Source organism: Excalfactoria chinensis, chromosome 3 (genome assembly GCF_039878825.1).
Source record: "Excalfactoria chinensis isolate bCotChi1 chromosome 3, bCotChi1.hap2, whole genome shotgun sequence".
Taxonomy (NCBI): domain Eukaryota; kingdom Metazoa; phylum Chordata; class Aves; order Galliformes; family Phasianidae; genus Excalfactoria; species Excalfactoria chinensis.
The window spans coordinates 67,680,771-67,698,385 of NC_092827.1; the positions used below are offsets into that span (position 1 = coordinate 67,680,771).

Below are 17,615 nucleotides of genomic sequence, written 5' to 3' on the forward strand. Positions count from 1 at the left end.
CAAATGATTTCTGTTATTGAAATGATCTTACTTTCAAGTGAACAACAACAAAAAAAAAAACAGTGTGAAAGTATTGAAATGCGATGTTTCTGTTGACTCCCACTGCTATTTTTGTTGTTTGCCTCCAAACATTTTCCACGGTTTCAGTTTTCTGCTCCTTTTTGTGACCTTAAGGGTATTCCTTCCATTCCAAGTACCTTCTATTGGCAGAAAACAACAAGCAGATACTTGTGCCTGAGCAGAAAACAGGGTGAAGCTCCAACTAAGGCAGGCCATGGAGACACCAGGAAAACATTCCCAGTGCATCAGCACCCGGTGCCGTGGCTTCAGTGCACAGCAGGGCTCTGCTGTGGGTTGTTCAGACCAAGCGTGCCATGGGCCTCCTGTGAGGAGGACAAGAAAAAGGACAAGAGTAGGCTGAGAACTGGAGGGACAATCATTTTTTTTCTACGTACATTTATTGAATTTTCTAGTTGCAGAAACGCAATCAAGTCAATTCACAGTCGGCAGGAAGAATGTTCTGGTGTAACAAAAACACAAGGTTTCCAGCAATCATTTCTACTGCTAAAGTCTTGCAGGAAAGTATCTATTACCATGCATAGGGAGGGAATGTTCCTGACGGGGACAGAGCTCCCAGTGAAGTCCTGGGTTGTAGCTCTGGGACCAAGGAGATGCAGAGGCTGCCACAGCTACTGCTGCTTTTAACCATGCTGTATTCTGCATCATGGTGGGACCAGCAATGCACCAGTAACTTCTGCTGCACTGTGTACATTTGTAAAGCTGTCTCCTCAGACTACGCCATGCTCACACCACAAAGAGTTTTCCAGATCCCGGTGAGCTCCCAGTTCTGCCAGCAGAGTTGATATGAGGGCCTTAGGCATCAAGTCAGAGTATAGGGACAGCCACCTCTGTGGTCGCAGTTATCATTGCTCCTGAGGGCAGTGGCCACAATAGAGCCCAGATGTCCAAGCAGCAGCACTGCCAGCAGCCCTGAGCCAAGATGTGGAGAAGCTTGGGTTGCGAGGTGCTGAGCGTGGGGGGCTGCTGGGCTAATGAGCAGCTCTGGCCTGCAGGGCTGGTGAGAGGCTGGACACGGGATGTGGGAGTGAGAGCATCTCCGGATGCAGGATGTGAGGGGCAAAGCAGGGATGCGAGATGCGGGCTGCAGGATGAGGGGGTGTGGGGATTTCGGGATGCGAGGATGCAGGTTACCGGTAAGCAAGGGTGAGGGGCTGCAGAGATGGAGAGGTGGAGGACGGATTACGGCGGCGGCGGCCGCCCCCTGCTGTCGGAGCGGCCGCGGTGCCGGTGGCTGCGGGGCCGGGGCTCCTCCGGGAGCTGCCCCGGTGCCACCCTCCGCGCCTCAGGTCGGCACCCGCTGCTGCGGAGCCGCCCCCCTTCTGGCCCGCGACAGCAGCTCCCCGCCCGCCGGCTCCCTGCTGTGGCTCGATTTTGCAAGATGCTGACGGATCGTTGTGGGTTTGGGTTTTTTTTTCTTCTTTCCCTCCCCCCCCCTTTGTTTGTGTCAACACTTGGCGACAAAGAAACTCGCATTTTCCGTGCAAGCTGTCCCGCGGTGCCACCGGGTTACTGATTTATCCCATTAGTCACAGCTTAGAGGTCAGAGTAGCACATTCAGGGGCTATTTGTCCACTAGCTGGAGTCACTCACGGCTGACAAAACCGTCCTCATTTCCAGCTCCCTGCGGCTGCGTGAGAATCAGAACTGCGAGTAGGAAGAGCGCCTGGAGTCCCCTGCACCCATTTTGTCAACTGCAGAGCATCCCGAATAAGGCAGCACAGCGAACCTGTGCCTACAGGCAGCTCGGTGTCTCCAGCTTTCCTTCTCCGGGGACTGCTGGGACACCCACATGGCTCTGCACAGTCCCCAGCCACCCGTGGTGGGGCTCCTTTCTTATTCCCTTCGTGCCTACTTTTGTTTGCTATATTAGAAAAAAAAAGAAAGGTAAAAAACAAAGAAAAGACAGTATAGTACACTTCCACTATTATCAGAAAGGTCCCGATGTAATTACAAACAGACTGTGCTGTACTCGTTTCTTAATCTCCTCTAGGATGAACTAAAAACTTACTCATGTGATTACCCAGTTCTCATCAAATATAGGCAGGACCAACCCCTAGGATGGGTACACGCAGTACAGCGTGTCTTTCAGGGCTGTTCTGTGCCACTTGTGCAGCGGTAGCAGCACAGCTGGCGAGAACCAGGCCAGCACATCTCTCAAGCTTCACATCACTGTCAACAACTTCAAGGGGCTTTTCAGGCAGCCCAAACCTGGTGCTTGGAAATAAAACCTACTCACAAAGAGCAGGAGGAAATCGTGCCAAGACAGAGGAGAAGTCATCACAGGGCAGAGGAGTGGAAGTTGCCCCTGTGGTCTACATGTAGACTGTTTAGGCATCACACAGCAGAAAATGTGTTGTTCCACGGATCTTTAATTTTTATCCCTTTTTTTTTTTTTTTTTTTTTTTTTAAATAATTTATTTAATTATTATTATTTACAGAGCCTGATATTTTCTAGCAGAGGTGTAAGCCATCTGTCATGAATTGAAGGCAACTGACAACAGGGTTGATTTTCTTAGCTGCCTTTCCCCTACAGATAACCCAGAGGTCCCCCCAGGGCCTGCAGACAATAGGTTGCAAACTGTTGGCATTGATAGATAGGCTTCCTCCCCCTCCGTACAGCCTGGAAAAGTGCTTGCCTGTCTTGTTACTTAAACAAATCAAACGTTCCAACCCCAAACAATGCTAGAGCTAATAATGGAAACAGGGACTGCTTTAGGGTTTGAGTCTCCTGCTTCCTGGTCCTTTCCATTCCCACCCCTCTGCTCCATCCAGCACTGAGATTGCATTCCATTTAATTATGAAGTGTGTGCATATGTGTGGCGAGGAATTACAGAAATCATTCCAAAGATAACACTGTCTTGAACTGTGGCATTGATGCAGGATTTGAGCTGGCAAGGAAGGGAATTAGTCTTCTACAGCAGCAACAACAACAAAACACCGTATGCCTTTCCCTCACCTGGCTGACTCCGTAAATGATCAGCTCCCAGGGATGGAATCCAGTCATGGGAAGAACCATAGATGTAGCAACAGAGTGAATACAGAAATACAGAAGCAGGGACACGTTTACTGCTGCAGGCTCTCAGAGGCAAGCTTGGCTTACAGCTCCTGCACCCGTGTGCCAAGGTACTTGTGGTACAGACGTGCTAAAACCTTTGCACCACAAAATACTGGATCAGTTTTGAGGGCAAGAAAGCATCTGGCTAGCAAACTAGCTATGGATGTTTGGGCCTGGCTCTATTAAAAACCTTGTTTCTTCCAGAATATTGGAAGTAACAAAAACTGCCTGCGGTAAAATACCTGATAAGCCTTTCCTCCTCTATAGAGAGCATAAATGCATGTAATTTTCCAATTAGCTCTTGCTCTGAGCAATTATGTTGATCAAATAATTGAATAAGTGACAGGAATGTGAATTCTGGAGACAGTTAATTTCCTTCATCTGCCAGTTTATAGCTAGACTTGCATGAACACATAAACCAGGCTAACGTGTTATTTATAACTTTGGAAGAACAATTATAACAGGCATGAAGAGCTATGCTTTCGGTGTGCAGAGAGGAAGGTTTCTGCTAGTAAATTATAATAATAGCATAAAAAGTGAGTTTGCTGTTTATAGCCAGCATGTGGGACAGGAAGGATGCAGGGCTTGCAGATGAAACAGTGAGTAAGGTCAGAGGCAGTTCTAGCTGATAATAGAGCAGGGCAGAGAGGCAACTAAAGCCTTAGTGTCACATTTAGTGGCACATGGCATTTGTGCTGCCCTAGAGACTGTCAGCACAGCTCCACCTCCCATAGGCATCCCTGCCCTTCTGCACACCCACACACCCCCCTCGAATTGAAGCTGAGCATCATTTTTGAGAGAGAGCCAGGACCAAGATCACTTTGTGTGGATGATCCTTTGCAAAAGAAACAAACAAGGTGTTTCCTACCTGGGATAGGTCCTGGACAAGAACTGAGATGCTCTGGAAAAGGAAAAAAGACAGTCTAGCATGCTCAGCATCGATGCACAGGAACAATCTTCACAAACCTGGTCCTGATTTCTAGCAAAAGCACAAGCCACACATGGGAACTTTCTTCAGAAGTATCTTTTATAAAAAGAATTAGGAAGACGACACATTTGTTTTTCTTCTTAAAGCTATCTTTAGATTGTCTTAACCACTTGTACCTTTTATCTGAAGCCCCTGTAGCAATCCGGCCTTCCATCCAAAAGGAACTAATTAGCAGAGACATACAGTAATAAAAGTAGCACGCAGGCATGAGCCGCTGCCTCCCGGGGAGCATTACCTGGATAAGCCCTACGCTGGCTGCAAAGAGGAAAATTGTGCAATTAATTGCTTCCTGATTAAAGGCATTTGCAGTCAGGCCCTTACATCTTCAAGGCCTAAAAACAGGCACCAAGGTTAATCTGGAGTTTGCCCACAGTCGTCAGAAGACCTGGCCGCAGACTGCAGTGATTGGTGCTGTAATTTTGGTTTGCGAATAAACACTTCCCTGTCTGGGCATATTATGCCCTAAGATGAGTCTACAGAAAGTCAAAACTAAGGGGCAACAGAAGGTCTTGTGTGGGTTTAACTAGATTTCTAAGCCAGTTTGGTTAAACTAGCACCATTCTTCTGTGGGGACAAGATCCTAGGGGAATTAATTTCCTGGGCTGTGAAGCAGAAGAGGCAAAACTCCCCTGAATGCTTCAAGCTGGGAGGCTATTTAAATGGTAATAAACATCAGGGCAAATCAAGAAATGACCAGTGATTACAGACACAGCGGGAGAGGGGCTGTCCTGTGTGAAGGGGCCAGGCCGTGGGTAGGCCTGCTGCCCGCTGCACCCTGATGGTGTCGCACCAACAAGATGGGGCCCATCCTCAGGGAGGCCACAGACCTGCTGCCATGGGAGCTGCTGAGCCTGCAGTCTGGTTGGCATGCAGGGAAGCCATCATGGGAAAGCCAAAGGGCAAAACAAGGGTATTTTAGTGCACAAAATTCCATTCTTACTGCCTCCTGGGAAGCTGCAGTGCTGGTGATTTATGGATCCTACCTCTCCTGCTGGAGAAGAGCTTTGTTTGGCACCGCAGTTTTTCATGCTTGAGTTAGGGTGTCACAGGGGATACACGCTTTGTTTGCTTGCATTCTGCTGTTGCCCCAGTATTGCCCCACCATCACTTCTTTGCTAGCTGCCTTTGTGATATTCAGCAGAAATATGCTGATCTTCCAAGCAAAAAAACTTCTTTATATCTAATTAGCTCCGAGTAGAGGAGTGGGCTTGTCAAGCTCAAGGTAAAATGTTATACTCTTAACCATGCACTTAAGCACCTTGATGGATGGAAGTTTGAGCCACAAAGGCAGCAGGCCTTCTTCATCAGCTCCCAGCACTCCTCTCCACATACCCAGTATTAGTGAGAGCAGCAGGATGTTGGGTGGCCTGAATTATGGAAGGCTGGAGTACAGATAGCAATTTAACATGTGATTTAGCTGCCCTCCTCTACAAAACCAATCTGGCACATCTGCAGGAAAAGTTACATGGCAGGGAAGGAAAACAAACAACCATACAATTGTCTGTGGGGGAAAAAAGTAATATAAAAATGAGCAGAACACAGAACAGGAGCTGCGTATCAGAGACTCAGATTTTGGGAGGAAAATGCCCTGAATCCTGAGGAAGGAAGGGTCCTCTGCAGAGCTTCAAGTGCACTTCTGACAGACCCGTCCCACAAGAGCTGGGGCAGGGAGCTGGGCCCCTTCCTCTTGTGAAAACAAGGCCTGGAGAGCTGAAAATGAATGTTAACAGGAGTCCCCAGAGTGCAGCAGGGCTTTGAAGCTGTAATTAAACAGACTTGGTCTTAACAATCTGACTGGCACGGGCAGTTGTGTGTGAACTGTGATTTTATAAACAGGAGGAATTACTCGGAGTCCAGACAATCAAAGCTTGGAAGCGTCTGAGGTGGGGTTTTCCCTCACCTCACAGTCAGACCAAGTGCCATCTGAAGTTCAGATCTCAGTTTTGCCCAAGCCTGCAGGTGTTTACATCTGCATGCCTTATATTGCACCTCTACAAGAACCTGGATTTTATCCTGTCTAGGGAGCAGCTGCATGACTTATTTTTTAATGATTAGAAATCAACCTTAATTAAAGCATTTATAAGAACTTCCCCAAAAGCTGTGAAGTAAATCTGACCTCTCCTCCCTAGTCCACCTCCCTGTGCAGTGCTTTCAACAATCACCTGCACCATTTAGCACATCAAAATGAGATTTCCTACAGCTGCAGGGTCAAATTGTCTTTTGGGTAATCCAAGCCCATATTTAAGAATCCAGATCCTGCTATTACATGAAAGGAATCGTATCTCTCCCTTCTTACACGTTGTTAGCTTTTGTCCTGATCTATTAGTGCAAACAGAACGCGATTGAATCTGCTTGCATTAACCATCAGATGCCAGTTATGGTCTGCTCACTAATGCAGAGCTCATGTGAGACACCCACTGGTAATCATGTGCCATCACAGCTCTCTTCAAGTAGTTCGGGGAGCAGATTCTCTTAATCCTCCCAGTGTAATTTTCTGCTTGGTTGTGAAGTGGGATGTTCAGCACATGGGAAGGAATGTAACCATGATCCAGCAACAGCATAGGGAGGGAGAGAGGATAAACAACACAGAGGCACAGAACAATGATCCAAAATTGTCATAGAGTTATCCCGGCCAGTCATGTAAACTTCTGGGAAGAGAAATGCTGTTCAGTGGCCAGTACAATCCAAGCTTCCTGGCATCATTTGCTCTCTGCTGTGTCAAAATGAGGACATCTGCAGCAGAGAATCTTGCTCAAGCTGTAGCCTTGAAGACAAGGATTATATCATGGGGTATGCTGAAATCATCTGAAGTTTCATTAGCAAAGTTTCCTAAACACACAGGAAGAAATTGCTCTCTTTGTTATTGTGGTGGCTCAAGAAAATTCCCATCTATTACACAAGTTAGCATCAATTGTGTTATAAAGGGCTTACATTTATTTTCCAGGTAGCACAGATTTAATGCTCACGTCTACCCACGGCATGCTAAGTTTCAAGTGATAAAACTCCACCTAGTGAAAAGATGGGGCTTACTGCAACATTCAAGCTGAGTGTTATAATGGAAAAGTTATCTCTGGAAGGTAGCAAGCCTCACAACATTACACTCTCCCTATGCTGATATGGCTTAATATATCCACCTCAAACTATAGTAGACTACAGTTGATTCTCTCCTTGATTTAACACAGATACTATTTTGAGAAAGATATTCTTCAATTTGCACCTCACTAAGCTGTATGCCAACTTTATAGGAATGGTTTGTAATGGATAGTGTAACTGACATCCCCTGGCTTTTATCACTGTCATGGTTTTGTAATTTTTGCTCCTGGTACTCCACATCACAACATCATGTGGAGCACAGAGAAGAACAACTGCATGTCCTACCCCTTTCCCTTTTCCCTTTCCATTTTTGGGGGCTGGGGGGCCCACAGGCCTACTGCTCCCCTGCCACAGACATAAGATTGATCTAGATAACCCTGTCTTGCTGACTCTTATAATCACGTTACAAATACTGACTGACCTGAAGCTCTTCACTATCACTGAAGATTTATTAATGGACTTGATCTTTGAACCAGGCCCTTAATATAATATCCTCGTTCTGACGATGATGTAAGAACAGAAATAAATCAGTACTGTCGTATGTCCCAAAAGTTTTAATATATGGTTCCCGCTGTTCAGAAAAGCTATTGCATAAAGTTCTAACACATAAATTCATCTGAATAACAATTAAAAAATATATATACACCACCTTTTTGTCAGTGCAGCTAAAGGAAACCGGATTTTATATGCAAATCCCTCATAGGAAAACAAACCAAACAAAAACCTTAGCAAAATTTCAGCTCTCTTCCCCAAATGAACAGAAGTGCTATTGCATTATTTAATGGTTACTGCAGATTTCCATTTGAATCACGCTGCTTCCACAGGTGAGCAGCGCAGGAAAAGTGCCGTTTCTATTTGCTGTATGCAAATCCAAAATGTATTCATTACACAATGACTTTCAGCACGTGCAGGCTTTATCTGTTAACTGAATTAACATACAAAGTGGGTTTAACGCTATTTACACTCCATTTTCCTTAAGCCGATGTTTTTCTTTCATTATGACTTTAGAATAGATTCACAAGTCTCAAAATATCAACGCTCCTTACAGTTTATAGAACTCAAACTTGTGTGCATTGCTAGCAGGCACATGAATATAACATTTGAGCACCCAAAAAAAGGCCAGATACCCCGATCCATTAAAGCCAACATCCACATGCGTCTACTGCTCCATGATGGCAACAGATCATCAGAAGGACGTGCATGCCTTTAATAGATTGATTAAGGGAATGGTGATAAGGACATAACAAAGTGCACGGCAGAATTAGATCTTACATTTCATCCTCTGGTTAGACTAAGATGTGCCGTGCCAGCTTGTAACAGAAGTATGAAAACAGTTGATAGAAAATACATTACTTCAATATAATTCACTGGGTTCTGCTATCTAAGAGAGTTCACTGGTGGGAAAAAAAAAAAGCCTGTTTGGCAACTGCAGCTATTTTAGTGGTTTTCAACCCATTTTAGCTCAGACTAACCCTTTTAAAAACACATTTTGTACTTTTTTGTTTGTTATTTTCTAGCAAAATGATCAAAATTGGTCATTTTGGACTTGGATAGCAAGTAAGCAGATGCTGGGCATGATATGAATCGTGAAAGCTACCATTTGAAAACACATGAGGAATAGGATACTCAATTATTCCAGTTATGATCTTGTTAAGATCTTATTAAGTGTCTGGTATAAGATTATGCAGCTGTAACAATTTTAGCTCAATTAAGAAGGCCTGCAAAATGAAGGGGGAAGAAGTTTGTGCAGCTTAGAAGGCGATGCTGATAGCCTTCTAAAGACAGTATCTGCATAAGCCTATTTCAGTTTCACAAATGCAGACCAAGATAGGCATCACCAATCCAAACCAAAAAGGATTTGCACGGCACCAACACCATCTACATTCAAGTTCTCAGTCAAATGCAGTCCTTGTGTGTTCCGTAAAAGAGATTTTTCTACTTGTTTGGTTATTGCTATATTACAGGAAACAAGGGCAGTGTTTTCAGGAGAGTTACAGTATGCATTTTGTAGATCATACAGTTCACAAAAACCCCTATAGCCAGTGTCTTTATCCTCTACTGCTTCTATAGGGCAAAACTAGAGTTCTGTTTCTTCCAAATGAAACAGTATCTTCATTAAGACCCTCTCCCTGACTTGAACATTTCAAGAGCATTTATGTCTCTGTGCTGTGGTTTCTACCTGCAGGTAATGGCCCATAATGCACTTCAGACAGAACCTCCAGCAAGAGTGCACAGCTCATCAGACAGACTTGACCCCAGTGAAGTCCATGAGAAAACAAGGGGAATACAAAGGGGAAGAAAGTTATCCTCATTTCTTCTCTGAAGGGTAAAAGTGTTTCTGACAATCAGGAGCTCTGCTTTCAGAGCTGTAATTTGACAGGCAAGCTTTTTAAAGAGAAACAGCTCCTACAATCAAACACAAAAGTCAATTCAAGATTTTTCATTTAAATCTCTTCTAGAAATGAATGAAGAGAAACCGAGGAGTCTGCACTGCTACCAAACAAAGCCGAATGTGAAAGTCCATGTTGTTTACCTCTACTGCTGAGTCACATCTAATGGTGGACGTGCCTCACCAAATACCACACCCTGGGAGTGTTTCAGCACTTCCCTTCTACCAGAGCACTGCCTTAAAAAAAGAACGCACACAATGATGTGACAAGAAGTGATCTTTTCCTGCTCAACAAAGTACGTATATTTAAGATTTTTCACAGACATTTGGCCAAAAATTGTACATCGTAATACTTCCCGAGTCACAAACACTACGTTAACCATTCTTACAGGATATGCTGTACAAGGACACGTGATCTCAGCTGCTACCTCTCACTTTCCCGCACCCCCCCCCCAAAAAAAAGAAGCGTTGAACCCTTGAAGCCCTTGATTGTAACTTCAGTCTCTGCAATCCTGCAACCGGACTTTCGTGTTTTTCAGGAACTCAAAAAAACCCATTTAGTTCATATATGCAATGTACAACATTTTCACCAAGTGCTTTCACACCCTGTTCATAAGAACTGCTCGTTCACACCACAGAGGTGGTACTTTCTGGATTTATACGCATCAACCTTGAAGCATTTCTGAGATCCTGTAGCTGCTTGGCTGGCTTTCCAACTCCCTCCTCAAATCTTTTTTCCACAACAGGAAGGACAGTTTCATAAAGGAAGGATGCATTCTGCCTAATGAATGCTTTCTTCTCAGGGTCCTGTTCACACCGTAAACTGTAATCAACATGCTGGACGGCCACTAGGATGATTTCCACAAGGCTCTCCAAAAGAACCATATGCAGCTCTGGAAAGTAAAGCTTTAACGCTTCCTCCAAGAAGGCCATAGTCTGCTTAGTGAAAGCTACTACAGTGTAGCTAAGGTTGACCCAGCAGTCATCACCAGTGTATTGGTCAAAATTGCCTACACCGCAGCTCTTCATCTCTTCCCTGAGTTTCCCCAGAGCCTCCGGAGTCATCAGGTTCATCCTCCTCCACATCTCCTCAGAGTTGCGGTGCTTGGTGGCCTCGATGATGATATCCTTGTAGCTTTGCAAAGCACCTTTGATATCCTTTACCAGAAGGGCGTGGATGATGAAGGTGAGATCCAGTCCAATGTCGCTGAGCTGCTTGCAGTGCTCTTTAGCTACCTTGGGTATTAAGGAAAAACAAAGTGTAAATTGGTAAGTTGGATAAACACAGAAAATATAAAGGGGGTGTGCGTTCTCAGAAAGCAGGGATAGGTTAGTCATGGTTCACTTACTTCTGCCTCAAGAAACTACTTATTACTGAGAAAGTTAAAAGCAAATTAAGGAAGAACATATTCTGCATTTCTGGTAAGGGCAGGGTTTTTCTCGCTGTGTATTTTCATCTTAATGTTTTGTTGGTTAAACATAAGACAAATAAACCAACTCCAAACGAATATGAACAGTTTAATTCAGGAAACCCTTCCAGAGCTGCACTCAGTCAACTCTGTTGTCAGTACTCTGGGGGTTAGAAATGAAGATCCCCAAGCTTTGTTCAGGCCACTGTGGCACACCTCCCTCTTTGGGCACTCTTACCTTCACGCACTCTGCTGCAGTTGACAAGCTCTCCTTACTGTCAAACACTTGCTTACTAAAGGCATCCACAAACATCTTCATGGAAGAGCGGGCCCACACAACGAAGGCAGAGTAGCAGCCGTTGTTGCCAGCGAAGTCCGTCTCAAACTCTCTGGCCGTCTCTAGGAGGCTGGTGAAAAAGACGTGGCAGAGTTTATGGATGTAGAGCAGCGTGGCACCTTCAATGCGCAGCTGTCGGATGGCCGTGTGTACCGCGGCCGCCCGGTTCTTCAGGAAGAGCTCACACGCCTTGGTGGACTGGCCCAAGCGAATGAGCTGGGACACGGCTCGGCGCGTGGCCCGCGGCCCTCCTCGCAGCGAGCGGTCCGGAGACAGCTCAAAGACCAGCACGTCCGTAAGCTGCCGGACCCGCTCATCCACCTTGGCCCGCAACTCCTTCACAGGCTGGCTCATAGGCTTGTCTCCCAAGTACTCGTTGAGTTTATCGAGCAGGTCCACAGCCCCTTCAAAGTCCCGCTGAGCGATGCAAACGTCCAGGTCCTCCGGCAGCTCCTGGATCCACTCAAGCGAGAGGTCGACCACCTCCTCCTCAACGGAGGGCTCTTCTTCCTCCTCCTCCTCCTCCTCGAAGGGGTTGGTGGACTCAGGAGGCGTCGGGGCTGGCCGGGGCAGGGCCTCCTGCTCCAGGCGTCGCTTCTCGCTGAGGGCTCGGTTGCGCTTGGTCTCCTCCAGCACTTCCAGCCACTCCTTCTTGATCTTGGCGTTCTCGGCCTGGAAGATGCGGCTCTCGGGGAACATGAGCAGCTTGAACATGTCCTTCATGGGCGGATTGTCCTTGACGTTGACCACGGCCAGCCCGTCGAGGGGGTACAGGGCATCGTAGCGGTAGGCGCCGCGGCGGTTGGGCAGGGCGGTGGCCACCAGCAGACAGTCGTTCATCAGGAAGGCGTGCACCCGCTGGATCTGCGCCATGTGGTCGGCGTCGTACTCCAGCAGGTCGCCGTTGTACACCAGGTACTTGCCGGGGCTTTCGGGCAGCAGGTCGCGGCAGCCCTCCACTTTCTCCAGCAGGGTGGTGAGCGTCCGCTGCCGGCCCTCCTCGCTGGCCGCAGCCTCCTTGGCCGACAGCGGCAGGAAGGGGTCGGCGGCGGCGGCGCGGCGGGCGCCCAGGGCGGGGTCGTCGCGGTCGGCTTGCAGGAGCAGGGCCTGCGTGACGGCCTCCATGATGCCCTTCTGCTCGGTGAGGATGTGGCTGAGCTGGTACATCTCGCTCTCCAGGTAGCTGATCTCCCGCGCCGTCTCAATGAACTGCCGGTAGTTCTGGTAGACGTTGCGCTTCAGGCTCTGCGCCGTCTCTTCTTGCAGCGCTTGGATGCGCTGCCGGTGCTCCTGCAGATCCCGGTCGCCGTCCGACTGCTGCGACAGCTGCTTCACGTACTCCGCCGCCGCGAAGCCCCCCGACTCCAGCTGCCGCCGCAGCCGGCTGCCGCCGCCGCCCTCCCCGAGCGCCAGCGCCATGGTCGCCGACCCGCCGCCCACCGCCGCCGCTACGGAGACCTCCACTGCGCCTGCGCACGGCGCCCCGGACGCCGCTCCGGACGGCTTTTCCGCGCCCCGCGCGCATGCGCAGCCGCTCCTGTGGTTGAAGCGGCGTACAATGCGTGCGCCGGAGGAGGAGCGGCGCGTCCGGGAGCGCCGAGTGAGGTGTGCGCATGCGCACCTGGACTGGGGTGTCTGCTGTTGCAGTGCGTGTGGCGGTGCGCGTAGTCACGGCGGTTCCTTCTAACCGACGGCGGCTGGTATGGAACGGGAGCCGCAGCAGGACGAGGAGGATGACTTCGCTCTGGCGCTGCAGCTCCAGGAGCTGTGGGAGGCGGAGGCAGCGACGGCGGCGGATCTTGTAGAGGCCTCGCCGGACCCCGCGTCTCTCCGTCCGCTGTCGGTGGTGGATGAAGCCTGGGAGCTGCTGGATCCCAGCCCCGACGTGCACGGCCTGTTCGTGCAGTTCAACGAGGCGCTCTTCTGGGGGCGGCTGGCGGCCGTGGAGGTGTCCTGGAGCCCGCGCATGACCCTGTACGGAACGGGGCGGGGAGGCGGGACTGGGAGCCCCCGGGTGCCGCTACTGCGGTTCTGCCCCCTCCTCTCGTGGGGGGCTCCTCAGTATTGAGCCGCGCTGTGGCAGCTCTTAGCTGACTATCTGTGTTGTAAAAGCGCGTCGCTTTCAGTGTTCTGTTTCCGGGTCTCTTTCAGCTGCGCTGGAGTGTGTAAATACGAAGGGAACGGTGGGATGTGTTCGATTCGCCTGAGTGAGCCGCTCCTGAAGTTAAGGCCGAGGAAGGACCTGGTTGAGGTACACGAAAGCTGCTGATGTATCCAAAAACGAAATAGATGGCACCTCATCTCCCACATCCCGTGTTTCACAGTGGAGTTCATACATACGGTGACTCAGAGATGTGAATGCTCAGGTTTGCCTAATGAACAGAGGTGCTGTAATTCCAGCCTCCTTACATGCAGCTCTTTGGGGTGACCTCCTTAGAGGTCTGACAAGCTGCAGGATTGTTTCCTCTTTTTGCAAGGTCACTCAGCATTGCATGGGAGTAGAATTAATGACTTCACACATAGAATAACTATTGTGGACCATCACTCAGTGTTATATGGAAGCAGAGTTAATCATCTCACAGGTAGAATAACTGTTGTGCTTTTATGACTCGGGTGCAATGTGTGAACGTATAAAAATTAGATCAGTGCCGAGGTGAATGAAAAAGATAAAACATTTCCAGCTTAGCTTTTAAATTACATGTAATGCTCTTCCATCAATAACTGATGATTTTTGTTATTTCAGACACTGTTGCATGAAATGATCCACGCTCTGCTGTTTGTTACTAACAACGACAGAGATCGTGAATCTCACGGGCCAGAGTTCTGCAAACACATGCGGCGCATTAATCGTTTGACTGGAGCCAATGTCACAGTAAGCAAAGTTCACTTAATGTTATATATATATATAGTGTCATGTCATATAGTTACCATACCATACTCTGAGCATGGTACAAGTAATGCACTTGTTTTTCTCAAGCACTTCTGTAGTTGGCAGCAACAAAGATTTGCAGCCACCTCTGACAATACTGTAGTTATTTTGTTGGGAGGGGGTTGCTGGAGGGAATAACTTAAAGATGGAGAATATAACGTTAGTATTGTGTACATTTGAAATAGTTTTACTGCAGCTGAGGTAAGGCAACCAGGATATCTTTCTGTGTGCCTTGTCTTTTTTAAAGCTGTGTTTTCTTTGCATCTAAATGTTGATCAGATTTCACCCAGATTCAACCGTTTTAGCTGATAGTGTAGAAATCATGGCAGTAATGTATCTTAGGGATTAAGATGGAAAACCGGGATGTGGGGAGCAGGGACAAGTTGTTTGTCACAATAGTAGAATAAAACATTGTCAGAGAGGTGCAATAAGCTTGGCGGGGTGTTCAAAACACAGAGTGTGTGCCAGATTCCGTAGGAGAATAAACTAAGTTTATTTTGCAAAGGCACTTGGAGAAGGACTTTGTACCGTGTCTATTCCATTAGCAGCTAAAGTCTGTTTTTCCATCTCAGTGCCCTAATGACATGCTGAAGGATTTCACCTTAGACCTGTGTTGTGAAATAATGTGATGGCGTATGTGTGTGTATAAGAAGCTTGTTGAAATAGCAATGACTACAGTAAGAATTGTTCTGACTGACTGGAGCTTGTATTTTTGGTTAACGCTTAGATCTATCACAATTTCCATGACGAGGTAGATTCGTACCGCCAGCACTGGTGGCGATGCAATGGCCCCTGCCAGTATAGAAGACCTTATTTTGGGTATGTGAAACGTTCAATGAATAGAGCGCCCTCTGCACGAGACTTTTGGTGGGCTGAGCATCAAGAGAATTGCGGAGGTACGTTCACAAAAGTGAAAGAACCTGAGAACTTCTCTAAGAAGCACAAGGAGAAAACCCAGACAGGAAAACCTCAGGATTCCAAGTCAACCAACAAAGGTATTTACAATTATTTATTGCTTTGTTTTCCCAACTGTTCTTATCCAAACAGTCCCTTGAACAAGTATCACGATGTGAGCTTTGTATTGGATATTACTATTATGTAGGAAGGAACAGGGCCTATTTTGTTAATTTCCAGGCTTCTCAACTGAATTGTTCATGAGGTTTATTCTGCTGCGGTGTTTTCAAGCTGCAGATTTTCTCATGTAAACCTGTGGTTTATATATGGAAAAAAGTTGCTAGATTTGTGTTTTCTTCTTCTTTGCAGGCCAGGTCCGCTTGGGTGATAAGAAAGATCCAAAGCCTTTTAGTGGGAATGGGTATCGACTCGGAGGAGCAGGCAGTGGACTCTCAGAGAAAAGCTTAACGTTCAGCAGCGGTGTTAAAAACAGTGAAAGCTGTGATTGGCAGCATCGTTGGGCAGGAAGCACAGTACCCATACCTAAAAATGAGATCAAGTTTGACAAATCACCCCGTCACGATACCTTCTTTCCTCTCTCTACCGGTGATGCTAGTGAGGAAATGAACTTAGCTTCAAAGCGGGAGTTCCCCAAGCTCTCCGTTGCTAATACAAAAGCGTACAAGAATGTTAATGGATCACCTGTTAAAGTTGCTCGTGTTGTGGAGGAAAACTCAAAGCAAGGTTCTGCAAAAGGCAAGAGGCTTTTGCCACCGTGCTGGCAAAACAGGTCACCGAAACAAGTTTGTTTTCAGCCGACTGCAGCAGCTCAGGCTTCATCTGAGAAGAAAAGTGTGGGAAACACAGTGCAGCGATGGCCAAGGAAGGAAGACAAAATGACCTTTGAAAACTACTTTGTAAAAAAGAATAGTGATGGGACTTTAAATACACCTACGGAAACTAAAGCTGAATCTGCAGTGTGCTCTCCGAGATCCAGCACTGCTGAAAGGCAGGAAAAAAATGTCAGTTGTCCTGTATGCCAGACTGAGGTTTCGGAGTCTAAAATTAATGAGCATCTCGATTCTTGTCTTGTTTGATCACAGGAATCCTCCTTCTGGAGGGCTGAAAAAGGAATCATGAAACTGCATGTTTTTAAGGCAGTTTTTAACATTAAGATGTTCTAAATCCCGCTAATTTATCTTTATTCCTTGGACTATAAATGTGTTGGTTTTAATATATTTTTGGCTGCTCTTGAAGTTATCCACCCATAAGAGAAAAGAAGTGCTTTACTTACTGCATCCGAGTTAAACAGCAGGTATCTTTAGAACAGCAAGTACTTTGTTTAAGCTGTCACTACACATTCAGGTGGTTCTTCTCTTCTGTGACCTCAGGAACATAACTAAGAGAATCTCAAGGGCTTTCATTGAAGGTGGGAGAAGCATAGGCACCAAAAACATAGCAAACAATCCATTTTAAGCCTGACATTGTGGAACGGGAAAAGAGAAACTCCAGAAGTTCAGTAAGGATGCTAAGAAATCAAAGCATGCTCGGAAGATGAGAGGGCTCTAAGCTTAAGGGCTCAGCTTCAAAAGAATGAAAACAAGCTTTGTTTTCAGAAGGATCTGAAAGTTAGCCTTGCTGTTAAAAGGGTGGGCAAACGCAGGTTAATGATGCTCGATATTGTGTGCCTTTTGGCCGGGGGACCCAGCTGGGCCTTCCAGCTACTTTTTTGCACAAACTCATTTGAGAGTTCACTATTTTGAATGCTGCGGTTATTAAGTACGTGAGTAACTGCCCTGCATCATGTTGACGTTGGTAAATAAAAGTTAAGAGCAGTGTTGGTAAAGACTGTTATTGGCCATGTCCTAAAAGCTTCCTTTTACTCCACTGAAAGTATTGAAGTGGTCAAACAATTAATGGCTTGATTACTTAAGTCTAAAGCTGGTTATAAATATCTTTGCTAAAAGAAGAAATATGCTTTCTCATATGGCATTGCTACAACAACGTTCAATGGCTATGTTAGCCGTAGGTGCACATATATTGGCCTTTAAATTATTTGTAGTTCTTTTCTAAGACCAGGAAATAAGCTGATGTGGGATAGAAGCTGCTAAGCGACGGACTTACTCTTAAAATACTGGTATATTTTAAGATGTTGACACTAAGGGTGTTTAAAGTGGATCTGATTGTTCTTATATGTTCTAAATAAATTGGTCCTGAACTCTGTGTTTTCAGTAAGCCTGCTTTTCATATGGCAGTCACAGCCATCTTACATTATTAATTGGTGCTCATGCTTATGTTTCCAGTAGCAGTCTAAGTTAAAACATCCCTTCTATATCAATGCTTTTCCATCTTACATTTCCCTCTAAAAACAGATATTGCCAAATAAGTGTTGCATTGACCTCTGCCATCTCTACGTTTAATACAGTTTTACTTTGGATCC

At 46.6% G+C, this 17,615-nt stretch overlaps 2 protein-coding genes across 2 annotated transcripts; one reads left to right on the forward strand and one right to left on the reverse strand.

Moving 5' to 3' along the window:
* Positions 1–7,753: 7,753 nt before the first annotated feature.
* On the reverse strand, positions 7,754–12,888 carry EXOC8 (exocyst complex component 8). The gene is made up of 2 exons (XM_072332520.1): positions 11,254–12,888; positions 7,754–10,842 (listed from the first exon to the last, which is right to left on the reverse strand). Exons 1-2 carry the CDS (start codon positions 12,769–12,771, stop codon positions 10,234–10,236), a joined length of 2,127 nt encoding a protein of 708 aa, XP_072188621.1. The 5' UTR covers positions 12,772–12,888; the 3' UTR covers positions 7,754–10,233.
* A 52-nt stretch (positions 12,889–12,940) lies between these two features.
* Positions 12,941–17,615, forward strand: SPRTN (SprT-like N-terminal domain). Its single transcript, XM_072332521.1, has 5 exons — positions 12,941–13,326; positions 13,504–13,603; positions 14,096–14,224; positions 15,009–15,276; positions 15,545–17,615. The coding sequence occupies exons 1-5, from the start codon at positions 13,055–13,057 to the stop codon at positions 16,270–16,272; spliced, it is 1,497 nt and encodes a 498-aa protein (XP_072188622.1). The 5' UTR covers positions 12,941–13,054; the 3' UTR covers positions 16,273–17,615.